The 13957-nt window shown below is 50.5% G+C and overlaps 1 protein-coding gene across 2 annotated transcripts in view; it reads right to left on the minus strand.

Annotated features, from left to right (window-relative positions):
* Positions 1-562: 562 nt before the first annotated feature.
* LOC1273444 (octopamine receptor) overlaps positions 563-13957 on the minus strand; it is a 28695-nt gene continuing 15300 nt past the window's right edge. For both annotated transcript variants that reach the window (XM_061651007.1, XM_061651008.1), the window contains exon 3: positions 563-7866. In XM_061651007.1, the coding sequence (XP_061506991.1) occupies positions 5741-7675 (1935 nt within the window). In that variant the 5' untranslated portion in view covers positions 7676-7866 and the 3' untranslated portion in view covers positions 563-5740. The remainder of the gene's footprint in view (positions 7867-13957) is intronic.

A 13957-nucleotide genomic window follows, 5' to 3' on the forward strand; every position in this document is an offset into this window, starting at 1 on the left:
ACCCAATTAAACACGTTTACACACCGTGGCGCATTGCGACGGACCGTACCGTACCTGGCACCTGGTGTAGGTGACCGCTCGTTTGAGTTTTACCGGCCTCTTCACCCGTGAACACTCCACCCACAGCAGCAGCAAAGAAGCACCAACTGGGTGTGTGTGTGTTGTTACTACTACTACGACTACTATTACTACTACGACTACTACTAGCTACAGAGTTGCCACATCTCATCTCGCTACTGATGAAATGTTTAATTATTCCCTTTTTTCCCTGCTTCCTTCACTTCCTCGTTCACCTCGCTTATCCTCCCTCCACTTATCCCTGTTTCGCTTCCATTCTCTGGACCCTTTTTGCCCGAACTTTTTTAGTTTTGTGTATGTGTTTTTGTGTGTTTTTTTCTGTTTGCTATGCACATGTACAAAAATATACACACAAGCGCGCGGGCGGGACTAGTTTTAAAACCGTGCCCCGGACCCACCGCGGAACGATATGAGGATGAATTTGTGTTTTTGTTATGTGTCTCCCCTTTTCTACAGTAAGTTTATGGGTGTGTGTGTTTTATTCTTTCTTCTTCTTCTTATTTCATCTCAAAAAAATCCAGGGGAGCCGTTAGTGAAAACGGAATGCGCTACTGATAAACGAAAGGTACAAAATAGTCCCACTACATCGCATTGAAACGAAACTGCAACAGGTACGTTATGAAATTACTATCCTCTTCGCATGCACTGCATAGTACTGGTACTATGTACTACTTAAACTACTTCCATTGCCACTACTATCGACCTATCGCTGCTGCCGTTGATGCTGCTTCCGTGCATCCTTCCATTGCACCACAGCCCCCTGTCCGATCCCGTCGATCCGACCGAAAGGAAAGCGATGGAATGCACTGAACGACAGCAGCAGTATTTTAAAACACTATTCTTACTATACATTCGTTGGTGGTGTGTGTTTGCAGTGCCTCGTTCTCTTACACACCACCCACGGTAAATTCTACGTTTATGTTTTCTTCCCCCCCCCCCTCTTCTCCGTCTGGCTTCGAAACCGTTCACAAAAGTGTAGTTTTGCCCGAATATTCAGCCCACGTTCTGTGTGCCAAACTTTTTCCAGCGCAAAGAAGCGCATGTGTTGTAAGTGAAAGAAAATGGGACGACAACTATCCTGTTCGAGTTGGTCTCGCATGCGGAGCTTCGGTAGGTTTCGGGGCAGAACAGTCAGTTGTCACCTTTTGTGTCGCTCCTGTCGCTCCTGTAATATGGCGTTGTGTGGCGTTTTTTTGCTGTACAAAGGAGTTGGAAAAGGCTTCGTTTGCTAACGTCAACGTCTTGCTGCAACGAGCTTCCAGCTGGCCCCGGTACAGGGCTGTGCGCCGATATGTATGTGTGGCAGCGGGTCCAGCGGGTTCTCTTTGGGCTCGAAAAAAGAAGCTGCTGGAGGACGACCATCGGCACACATATCGGCACGTGTGTGGCTTCTTTCTTAGTTAGCTTTTGGTCGGGTGTGTGTGTGTCGCGTTTGTGTTTGACTTACGGTAAGAAGTTTAAAGATTCCTTTGACCCTGAACCCCGAAAGATTCGGCCCAATGTTTGATTTAGTTTGATGCTCTCTCTCTCTCGCTAGAGAGACTCCCCCTACAGTCCTTATCCTTATCCTTACAGCCCACCCGAGACGAGCCAGAAGTTTGAGCGGTTTGAGCACACGTGGTTTGATTTTGTTCCATTTCGGGGGGGGTGGGGGGGGGGGGGGAAAGGAGGATGAAAACGGTTCACCCAATCGGGAATTGAAGGGGTAGGATGGGTGTGTAGTTTTTGTTTCCTCCTCTCTTTGCCCGTCTAAATTTAAACTAAACTCCTGTCCTTCCGGTGAAAGTTTTGCGTGCTAAGTTTCTTTGGCTTTTCTTCTCTACATCAATTCGCTTCACCGCACCGCCTGTCCACGGATCGACCGTACTGTAAAAAAAAACAATAGATTACCCCAGCTCCACACTCCCCCGTCGCGGTGTGAAAGCTACTGCAGGGAAAGTTTCGGCAAAGTAAACCAGCCAACACGTGGGCGCACGTCGGTCGGTTGGAACTTTCGCAAGTTTCGACTTTTCGATTTTCTTTGGTAGGGGTGGAAAGGGCGGGTAAGGATCGGGAAGGGAAATGCAAGGAGAAGTGGGCTGGGAAGCAACGCAGCTGCACATCTGATCGAGAAGCAGGACGCGAGAACGATAATCATAATAATCATAGTTTTGTGTCAGTGTCGATAGACTATTATTGTCTTGCTTGGGCTGTTGGAATCTGATTGGAATGCAAATGAACTAGTGCGCTGGTTTGCTGGTGCTAGGCGAACGTCAGACAGGGAAGAAAGTTGCAGACCGGAGAAACTTATTTGAAAGAGATGATGAACAGGATACTAACCAAAACAAAAATGTTTGCCGCAAAGGACTTGTTTGGCTTTGTTTGGTAGTTGTTATCCACTACAGTTGCTGTGGAAGTTGAGCTTTTCATTTAATAATAATTATGTTTTCCCTTGCAATTACCCTGCCTGCTGCCTTGAGCAATAATATGTTAATGGAGGCGTTAAAATTGCGGAGGAAAGTTGTACTCCGTCGGGAAAATGAAAAAAAGCACGATGGATTTGGTAATTAATTTCCTTGCTTCCTGTGCTCAACACAAAACACAGCACCTTTGACATAATAATTATTATGCAAAATCAAAACAAAACACACATAAAGCAGAAGTAATCTCCGGCGCACCGTCTTACACAAACCTCCATTATGTGTGTGTGTGTGTGCGTGTGTGTGCGCGCGTGCTAAGAAGCTTTAAAACCGCAGCATCATTACGTGGAAAAGCGTCTTTGGTTGGATCCTGCCCTTTGTAGGCGGTAGTATTTCTGCGGAACACGTTAAGTACTCTTACGACACACACACACACACACACATGCAAAATGTGCTAATATGTGCCCGCATGATGTGTAGCGATATGTGTTTTGTATGGTTGTTTTTATGTGAAACCATACAACAGATAATAATGGTGCATTTACAACCGAGCCAGCCTGCCTAGAGGGCGCTTGTGTCGCACGTGCCACACTGTCCCATCCCCAGCGAAAGTGTATTGTGTTTTAGCAGGAGCGTTTTGTCGCCGCAAAGATCCGGAGATTGTCAGCCGTACACGCGGACGGCGCGCGGAACCGGTCTGACACGGGGCGAAAAGTTTTCCACTTTGCCATTTGCCATCCATCTGGCCCTGGCTGGCGGGCCGGAACTTTGAAGCGTATTATGTTCCGATGCGCAACCGTCTCTCAGAAACGCGCGCCCCGATGATTGTTCCTGATCGCGGGCGCCCCCAAAGTGCCCTACTTTGCGGGGCTGTGGTAAAGGGAAGAGGGAGAGAGCCTTTTCTTACCTTCCGGTTGTTGTTTTCTTCTTCTTCTTCTGTTTCCTGGAGTTGGCGGAATGTATCGCGCGGTAGCAACATACAAATGAATTTCCCCAATTCTGTCGGTTTTCTTCCGCGGCGGGAACATCTTCCGCGCGTATGGCAACTCTCTGTTTTCTCGCTTTCGCTCTCCCGCCATTGTTTGGAGGTGGAAGTGGTGGTTAGAAATTGCGGTATGCAACTTTACCCTCCCACCACATGTTTTCTCCCCATGGCAAGGAGCGATGAAATGGGAAGGTGGGGTCATGTTTTTGAAACTGTTTTTCTTTTCGCCACCGCTGCTGCGTTGGCGGTTGATTCGTCGAGTTCGCCTTGACGACGACGAGCATGATGAAGAATGGACCACCCCGGGGCACCCCGTGCTGGAGCTTGGTGCCAATGGTTTGGTGCCAGACGGTGGGCTGGCTGGCTGGCTGGGAAGGATGGACATGCTGTTGTACCGCTGCTGTGTCTTTCCAGCGCTACCCTTGGTGACGGGGACAAAGTGGCTTGTTATTGTTGTCGTAGCACACCGACGTAGTTAGCCTCGGGGTGGCTGAGGGATGGCGACTCGGCGACCGAAGCAGCCGTTTTCCACCGGATGTGAACCGTTTGTCGTTCGCTTTGCCTTGCCACTCTCAAGCGCAAAACAAGGCGAGCTGAAGCGGTTTGAGTGTACCAAAGCGGGCCGGTCGGAGCGAGGAATTTATTGTTGGCAAGATTGGTTTGATTACAATACCAGCTCCCCGGGAACGGTGTGCGCTTGTTACCGCGGCGAAGGGTCGGTAGAACTGGGAAGGGATGAAGATTGTTGCTGAAGGAGCGAAATAAAAGAAAAGCCGGTCGAAAGCGTCCGGTTGGCCCAAACAAGTCGGGCGCAAAAAGGCGGCAGGCAATGGTGTGGTTTGTAAGAAAGCACCGACTACCGGTGGGTCCGGTTCCGGTTTGGGGTTTAGCAGCGGTTTGGCTCAACAGGAGAAGCAGGATGCATAAACAAAAAAAAACGATGGATGGAGCGGGGATGAACCGCAACCAAAAGGGGGGCCGTGTGATTGTACCCTCCTCACAATTTGTAACGCGATATTGTAACGCGATAGGGCCGTGCGAAGGACACTCTCGCGCTTGCACAAAATGGCCCAAAAACGATCAAAGATAAGAGCGCACCGGTTGAATGGGACCGGCCTTGAATTGTGACAGCACCTCCTCCACTTTTCCACCGACCCCATTCGGTGGCTTTTGAGTGGAAAAGTGCTGGACGAAAGCGCATACAAGCGGGTACCGGTATGGGGATTCGGGCATACAAGCGGGATTGCCGACTTCCGGGTATGTAGAAGGCAGAGCACGGTCCGGAACGGGACAATATCTCTCTCTCTCTGTCTCTCTCCCGGCTTGAAGTTTCATCACCACATCCGCCCGAATGAATGGAATGAATGAACACAATTGGCAAAATCCCTTGAACGCGAGTAAACAACAAAAAAATGAGCAAAACAGTGCATAAACAAAACTCGCGGAAGCTTTGGTTGAAGGGAGGTGTATCGCACAGTTGAAAAGCTTTAAAACAAAGGGATGAAGCCCTATTTTTGTCTTTTTATTTTTTGCATGGAGAGTGCTGTTTTTTTTTTTGGAGTGCTCTCCCTCTTGTTGCCGGTTCACTGCTTGCTTCCACCGCCCCCCGGAAAGGCAACACAATAAATGAACGAGGTCCAGAAGAAGAAAAACAGTGCGTAGATTAATTAGCGAACCGAAAGCACCGCAAAAAAGGGGGCGAAAGATAAAAATCAATAGCGAGCGAGGATGAAAAGCTTTTACCAACAACCCACTTCTGTGCTGGTTCCTTTTTGCGAGAACTACATAATACAGAGCGTGGTGGTGGTGGGTAGGGAAAACAGTGAGAAGGGGATAGGGGGGCTGGTAGCACAAAAAGGGACACTTACGGATGGATGGATGGATGGATGAGATGCGAAGAGGACGGTTAATAGTTCCGCTAGTCGTTGGCGTACATAAAAGCTTTCGAGCACCGTCCCACTTAGTGGGCCGACTTGACGAGTGAATTCCGGTATCGCCCTTTGCCTTTGGGTGAGGGTAATTTGTAGGTCATTTGCTGATGAGTGTGTACGTGTGTGTGTGTGCGCGTGTATGTTGGGTTTTTTAAATGCCACTTTTCTCGCCTTTCCCGATCCCGTTTTGTACAGCATTGCTTTGCCGGAAGAGAAGCACGTCAAGTGGACACCGTGCCGTTGCCACAACAGTGAACTGATTTTCAACGGAAGTGAATGCTCCCCCCCCCCCTTTCCCCTACTCTGTGTGGCTCGTCCCCGCGCTCTGCGCCCCTCTCTGTCGCTCTCTACGGCTTAATGCCGAGCAGGCGCTTGAACGCGCGCCGATAGTCCAGGTTGAAGATGGTGTAGATGATCGGGTTGAGCGCGGAGTTGATGTACCCGAGCCAGGTGATGAAGTTGATCAGCTTGTTCGTCGGGCAGCAGGACGGACAGAACGGCAGGATGACGTACATCAGGAAGAACGGCAGCCAGCAGACGACGAACACGCCCATAATGATGCCGAGCGTCCGGGCCGCCCGCCGCTCCTTCGACAGCGAGATCTTCTGCTTCTCCTCGATGAACTGGTTGATGCCGCCCGGCTTGCGGAACGACTGCTTGAGCCGGCCGCCGAGCCGGGTCGTGGGTGGGGCCGCCGCCGCCACCACCATCAGCTCGGCCGTCGACTCGTGGAAGCCCACCTCGCGCTGGTGATGGTTGTTGCTGGCCCCGTTCCGCGGGGCCGGCTCGCCCGTCGCCGACCCGCCCGTCATATCACAGTTGCCGGTGGGGGGCAGTAGGGCGGACGGGTGGGCCGCGTCCAGCGGTGCCTTGCCGACCCCCCCACCACTGTCGCCGGACCCGGAGTGGTCCGGGTTGTCCGTCACCGAGTCGTCCTCGCGCTGATGCAGCGCGCTAGCCGCCAGCCGGTGCGGCCGGCCGTCCTCCCCCTCCTCCGCCGGGCCGTCCCCTGGCCGCTTCCGGTGGTGTTGCTTTTTGCGGTGGCGGCCGGCCGCACCGCCCAGCGCCCGCCCGAGGTAGCCGCCGAACCGGAGGTGGCCCTTTTTGTTGGGCTTGCCGCTGCCCGCCAGCACCGGGCCGCCACTGCCCGTGTCGGTTTGTTCGTTGTGGTTGTTCGTTTCGCTGCTGATCGACTCCTGGTCGTGCTGGATCGCGTGCCCGTCCTGGTGGTGGTGTGACTGGTGGTGGTGTTGGTGCTGCTGCTGCTGCTGCTGCTGCTGGTGGTGGGTCGTGGTCAGCTCCTTCTCCCCATTGCCAGCCACCATGCCGATGCTGCGCGACGCGAGCGTGTTGATTTTGGACGCTTGCGCCCGCTCGCGCAGCCGGCGCCGCGTCGCGATGTAGATTTCGATGTACACGATCGTCATGATGGCGAGCGGGATGAAGAACGAGCCGAGCGACGAGTAGATCACGTAGCCCTGGTTGCTCGTTAATTGACACGGGAACTCGCTGGAAAACTCCTCCGGCCAGTCGTTCCACCCGATCAGCGGCGGCGAGCTGATCACCAGCGACAGCACCCAGACGCCCGCGATCAGCGCCAGCACCCGCTCGAGCGTCCGCTTCTGGGCGTAGTTGATCGGATCGGTGATCGCCCAGTAGCGGTCGAGCGCGATCGCGCACAGGTTCAGGATCGAGGCGGTACAGCACAGCACGTCCGAGGTGAGCCACATTTTGCACACGTGGATGCCGAACTCCCACCGGCCGAGCAGCGAGTAGGCGACGTTGAGCGGCAGGACGAGTATGGCCACCGTCAGGTCCGCCACCGCCAGCGACACGATGAAGAAGTTCTGCACGATCCGGAGCGGCTTGTACGTGAACACGCTCAGTATGACGAGGATGTTGCCGACGATCGTGATGATGATGATGAGCGTCAGGATGAGGGCCGTACCGATCGCTTCCCACTGTGGCACGGCCAGATCGATGCCGAACATGGTCGGGTAGAGCGTGTCGTCCGGTTTGGGGCAGCCGTCGAGCAGCTCGGACAGATCGGACCCGTTCGCACCGTAGTTCGCCCCGAGCAGCTCGCCATTGCTGTCCAGCCCGAGCGTTGCGGTTAGGCCGGCGAGGGACACGGCCGGAATGGAGCCCTCGTGCCGGAGCAGTATGTCGAGCTCGCGGTACGTCGTCGGTGATGGGGCGGCGGGTGGCGGCGGTGGTTGGGGCACTTGGTCGGGGCTGTACCTCGCGCCCGGCTGGCTAAAGTTTTGCAGAATTACACCCATGATGGTGAGTCGTGGGGTGGGGGAAGGTTTCGCTTTTGCGCCGATGGCCACGACGGTGAGTGTCGCCGCGGCCTGTCACACTCAGCGCATGCAGGTCCTGGACCGATTTTACTAGGTGGTTTCGCTACACTAAGAGAACTGCTACCCGATCGCTGCAGGGAACGCGAGTTGTTCGACAGTTTTTAGGCTCTCTGGAAAAGGAAAAGAAAGGAAAATGAAGGTTAGTTAACACTGCCAACAGAAGGTTTTGGTAAAGGCGTGCTTGCGAAGTCATTATACCGGTTCATTCAAGCTATAAAAAGCCCTTTAGGCTGTCCACAAAAGTTCAGTGTACATTTGTAGATACGGGAAGCAACGAAACGTTAAAGAATTGGCAGGTTCCAGATAAGAAAGTGGGTCACATACCCAACTCCGTATGGTAGTTGAATCGAACAAGTTCTACAATAAGTCCCATATTTACAGGCTGCAAACTTGGCTGGCAAGTAATTCGAACGAGACCGAAAACCCCACCCAACTAGCCGAACAAATTGTTTACCCCTCGTAATGCACGAAACGTACGGTCGGCAGCCCGTCAATTCACCAACGCGGGATCGTTTTCATTAGCACTTAAACCGTCCCGTATTGTTGGGTTGCCGACTGCCGGTCCAGGGGAAAAGTGGAAAGCGGGCAATAGTGCTCATAAGTGGGCTCGTAAAGTTTGGGTGACATCGGTTCACGGTTCAGGTGTGTGTGTGTGTGTGTCGGAACCGCAAACATACACCCTGATGTGCCCCTTCGTACTTACTTTCACCACGGGGGGTAAGGACTGTTTGAAATGAACACCGGAATGGATCGAAAACTTTACGCTCGAAACCTTTCCGTTTTCTATCTTCTTGGTGGGAAGAGAGAATGTGGGAGTCTTACCGTACCCAGGGCCATTTCCCCGGCCGAGAACTAACCCGTTACTACCCTATGACCCAAACCATCTTTCTTCCACGCATCCTCAAAGTAATCGGGCACGGGTGCAAATTATATTCCGCACGTAGGATCGTTTGCGGCTTAAGATAATTTGTCTCCGACGGGCAAGACGCCCGAGAACATTAACCTGGGGAGGGGAAAAAGAGGGAGAGGCGGTTCGATATTTGCCCATTCATTGTCCCTTAATCTCCACTGACAGCTGGTTAGCACAGAAAAGTGCGGAAAAGCGGAAGGTTTAAAATGCTGAGTCTGTGTGTGTGCGTGGTGTCTGAGTGGTTTTTTTTATTGTTGATTTTTGAGATCTGTCTGCCGGTGGGTGTGCTTCATTTCACGGGTTTTATCGAACGGCAAATATTTGACAAGTCCTCTCGGGCGGAGAATCGGTCGAGATTTTAATGGTTTGGTTTGGAAGAAAAACCATCTGAGCTCGAACACAATGGCGTGGGACGGTAAATTTGCAAAGGATTGAATGTTGGGGACGTTGGATCCAGCGCCATCATCATCATTATCATCATCATCATGCTATCCGTCTATTGGCATAATATTATCTGTGCTTTTAATTAATTGATATTGAAAATCCGATTCGGAATTACCGAGGATCTTCGATTGCGGATGGAGCAAAACCTCAACCATTGCCGGTGCCCCATTAAGCACCATGTATTTGGGTGCGTGTGTGTGTTTCACTCCACAGAGTTGGCCCCAGATGTGTGTTAGATGCGTGGGTGGTAATTTGCATGTTTTTTTTTTCACAGATAAGCGATGCCGTACTACGGTACGGGAGACGAATGGGTTTTATTGATTATTTTATTTAGCACTTAATACCTCATTCACTCATTCACTGGCGCACTGGCGCACTCGTATATATACAGCAGAGAGCACTGGGGGTGGTTTTAAAAGCGGCTGCCACTTGGCGTTGGTTGATGCGCCATGTTTGTGTGGCCGACGCGCCTAAATAAATCGCTGCCGGCAATGATTAAGATTATTAGCTGCGAACAACGTATCTGTGGTGCTGTGCCGGTGGACGGATGAGGCAGCAGCCTGAGGTTGGCGATGGTGTGTGGTGCCGTTCGGGCGTGTTCGGTACGCTAGCACTGCGGCTTAAGCATTTCGAGCAGCAGAGTTATGCCTGCCGTGGAAAACACGTGCGTTGAGTGTTTTAACGTATCTTATACTAACGGCTCCGGTGGTGTGGTAGTTGGATCTTTTGCGCGTTCAATCTCGGAAGCGTGCCCTTTCGCTAGCAGCAAATGATGGGATGCCCCGGGATGACGACAGCGAGATTTACGATGATGAACGGGAGGGGCGGTGGCAGCGTGTGCTAAGATCTGGTGGGTGGTACGCATCGACCGTTTCCGTTTTTCGTTTCGTGCTGATTCTGTTGAGACACCACGAGGGTAAATAGTAAACAACGTATCACTTGCCGGCCCCGAAGTGCCAAAAGTGCCGAATCCGATCAAAAATAGCGCAATCTTGGAGCGGGGAGGTCTGAGGGTGGAGAGATGGTGGATGGAGTCCCACAGTGAGGGTCGCTTTCATTTTTTTCGGACACATTTTCGTTTTCATCCTTCTCGTCAGTTGCCCGTGACGTATGGCACAATTGACGGGAGGGATTTTCCCGTTTCGAAAAAAAACTTAACCTTTTTAAGGAATGAAAAGCGGAACAAGCGGGTGAAAGTGGAATGTATATGTCCCTTTTTGCTCCTGGATTTAAATTTGTTGCCACAGTGCTGCTGTTGAATTGCTTTGCTGAACGGGAATTGCTACAACCTTTTCCCCGCTAACACTTGAGAGTTTTGTCGTGGGCGTTTGGTTATATTAAATTCCCGCAAAACCGACGGCCCGGTCCGTCTTCCTTGTCCGTCTGATCAAACGTGCGTGAGCTGTGAGTGCTGGAAAAGGAAATTAAAGTTTTCCACTTTAAACACGACGGTACGTGACCATTCGGGTCCGTTTCGAGGGGGAGGAAGGCGTCTGCGTGACAGCTGAGTGGAAAGTTTTGCTGTAAAGATTACCATATTTTATATGCGGCTCTGGGTGCAGCAGAAACGGAATTGAGAGCAGGGGAAATGTACTATTTCGGTCCGCTCGTTTTAGTAGTTGCAGGCACACACACACACACAGCTTCCAGAACAATCAACCGTCGGCACGCTCGGTTCTTTTTGCAGCAGAGTGCAGCAGAGCGCGGTGGCACGTTGGCATGCACCCGGGAAGTGATCGCTGATGGGAATGATTTTATTGACAAAAGTAATCAGCGTTTGCTGCCAATTTGCACTTAGTTTTTAGTGTCCGCTAGTGACGCGCTGGAAGGACGGGGTAATGTTTGCGATAGTGACTCGGGGAGGGGCGAACTAGTTTGGGCAGCGCAATGGCGTACACAGCCGATTTGAACCGTTCGAGATGGTTGAGGATCTCGATTATGCGAATGCCATGAGTAAGTGACTAGATGACAGACATAACCTTAACCGTTGTGTGCTAAACATTGAGTCGTTTGGGTTTTTTTGGTAATAGCCCATGGTTGTAGAGATGCTCAAGTTTCACAAAGTATGACTAGTGTTGATAAGAGCATTTCACATCGGTTGTACAATATAATATCTAGCTGACATTATCGCTTCATTCTAAGTTAAGCTTCTTGTCAATGGTCACCTTCTACCTAATCTAGTTCTACTTTTCATTCAAACCAAGGTGACTAGGACTTGTCTGGGATTATTTTGTCTATTACTTTGGTCGCCATGATGGACGGGGATTTGTATGAAGAGATCGACTTCGTGATTCGCTGATGACACACCATCTCCTCCCGGCGTTGAAATGTAGATTTATTAAGCTCTAGCATAATTTGAAGACCTAGCAGACAGAGTTTTTATTCGTTTTCTGACACCATCAACGACACGAAAACCCCTTACAATCAAATCAACTACCTATTTATGGGCGTTTATTCGCAATTTTTAACGCCGCTGTTCAAAGTGCTCATCTTAACAAACTGAACGGACGTAATTCGACTCTTTTAGAACTAACTGATGTATAGCAATCAGTGACAAAGCAACAAATTAACCGTAAAGGTTGTTTTATAATACACGTTGACATGAAGGAACAATCTAATGAAACAAAGATGAGAAAAGGACAAACATGTTGATTCCCATGATTGAATTTATCAGACCATTACATTCAAGATAATGTGAGATAAGTAAGACTACTAAAATAAATGCTGTTTACATGACGAGGGGCCACATGTTGATGTTGACAAAAACTTCCATGCAATTTACATAATCTACCCACATAGAGGCTCATACGACTATTGGGTATGTAATCGCTAGCATAATTTGAAGAATAAGCTAACCAAAAACAGAATTTTCGCCCAACAAGTCATTACATGTTTTGCCAAATTTTCCTTGAACATCAAGTCGTTGAGAAACATTGAATAATAAGTTATTTGGAATTTAATATAAGGTTAAAGAGCTTCAAAGAGAAACAAGCGACAAGGTTTGAAAAACGACTATAATATCATGCTTCATTTCACTAAAACAAAATAGTTGTCAGCACTAAATGCTTAGATAATCGACCAAAGTATGGTTCGTGTCTGAGTGGAAATTGTGCACCGTCCCCCAGGGAGCCCCATCTGCATGTTGTTCAATTAAGTAAAACTATCCCCAGGGAACGCTTTCGGCAGCGTCCGTACCTTCGTCCCCTGTATGCAGAGCATGTCCCAAACTCTGCATAATAAGGTGAAGAAACTGTGACACTTTTATTAGACCATCAGAACGTGATCAAAGAAGTGTGCCTGTTATCACTATCCTTGGGGTCCTTGGGTCGGTCCAATAGGTGCAACACAGCACAGGGTACAGCTCAACGTGGAAACTTAATATTGCATGCTGTGCGCCGTTTGCCGATGTGATCCCTGCCCGAATTCTTCCACACACGGCAGAGCTGCTGATGGGGAGGATGTTTTGCCGATTTAACCCTAAATGATCCCCGGTGCTCGTGCATACGATACGGTAATGATGAATCCATCCGTCCGGCAGGGCGTAGCCGGTCGTGCCGCAATACTCAACATTTGGCAGCAAAGAGTGATGTGTGCGACCTTGCTAAGATCGTTAACCTTCACAAGCTGGGTTGCTGGGTGTGCGCACGTGGGAAAAAAGGGCAAGAAGTGCATTTTACCGCACTAATGAAGTTGTTCGCATCGATGCGAGTGCCAAAAAGATTGGCCGATGTTTTGCAGACACTTTTCGCAAACAACACCCTCAAACTAAAGCGACTAAAGGGGGGGGGGGGGGGGCTGTTAAGCAGAAGAGGGGGCAAATTTCGTGACAAGAAGCAATTTCGACGTTGTGTTGGCCTGGCATCTGTGTGTGTGTGTGTGTGGCGAGGCGAATCATGATGGGCAACCGTATCGTGGCGCACGTAATCAAGTGTGATGTTCCTTGATGCATTTTGCTGCTCCTTGTACATCAACCCGTCCACGAAAAGAGGATTGCACGGGTGGTTGCGATTGGCGGAAAATGTGCACGAATAGCAACAAAAGCACGGCAAATGGTTACACGATCATGAGCAGCAATACCCCCCCCCCGTGAGTGTGGGTCGGTTGGTCGAGATTGACACCTGTGGTGTGTGTGCGAAGGTTCATTCTTTTCTGTTCGGAATGTATCTCACACGCTCATGCACGCGCATTGCTCCCGCCACCTGCTTTTTCCTACAATGCAACGGCTCATTGGCAGCTGACGCTGCCTGCCAGCGTGTGCCCCCCCCCTGATCGAACCACAAAACAGCCTTCATCGTTGAGTAGGTGGTAGTTTATGAGCGTCGTTTTGTGGTCGACACCGTTTGATTGGTTCAGCAAACAGGCCGCGTATCCCCGTCTGCTTGCGTTGTTGATGGGGTTTTCGATGGCAGTAGGATGGATGGTTGCCAAAACAAAAAACAAAATCCGGTAGCAGTAAATAAAGATCGTTACCCGTGGAAAAACCAAACTCTCGTGTTGATTAACGCGAAAAGTGAGGGGCCACAAAAGTTTTCTTCGAGCTGCGCGGTGGTCGTGGTAGCGGTGCCCATAGTAATCTGCTTTTATGGAGCTCGCAGTGCTTACCCCGCACTCTAGCAGTAAATGCGTTTGATGTGTGGTTGTGAAAGAAACCGAACGAAACTGGCCAATTCAATCGCTCGCGTCCCCCCCCCCCCCCCTCCCCCTTGATAGATGTGGCCCTATGACCCACTAGTGGCCGGCTGGCGGCTGGCTGGTGTTGGTGCTAGTGTTTGTCATCATAAAATGGTCACAATTTATTGTTCGCATCATAAAACATGAATTATGATTTGCTCTGCACGGGGGAAAAT

The sequence above is a fragment of the Anopheles gambiae genome, chromosome 2 (genome assembly GCF_943734735.2).
Source record: "Anopheles gambiae chromosome 2, idAnoGambNW_F1_1, whole genome shotgun sequence".
Taxonomy (NCBI): Eukaryota; Metazoa; Arthropoda; class Insecta; order Diptera; family Culicidae; genus Anopheles; species Anopheles gambiae.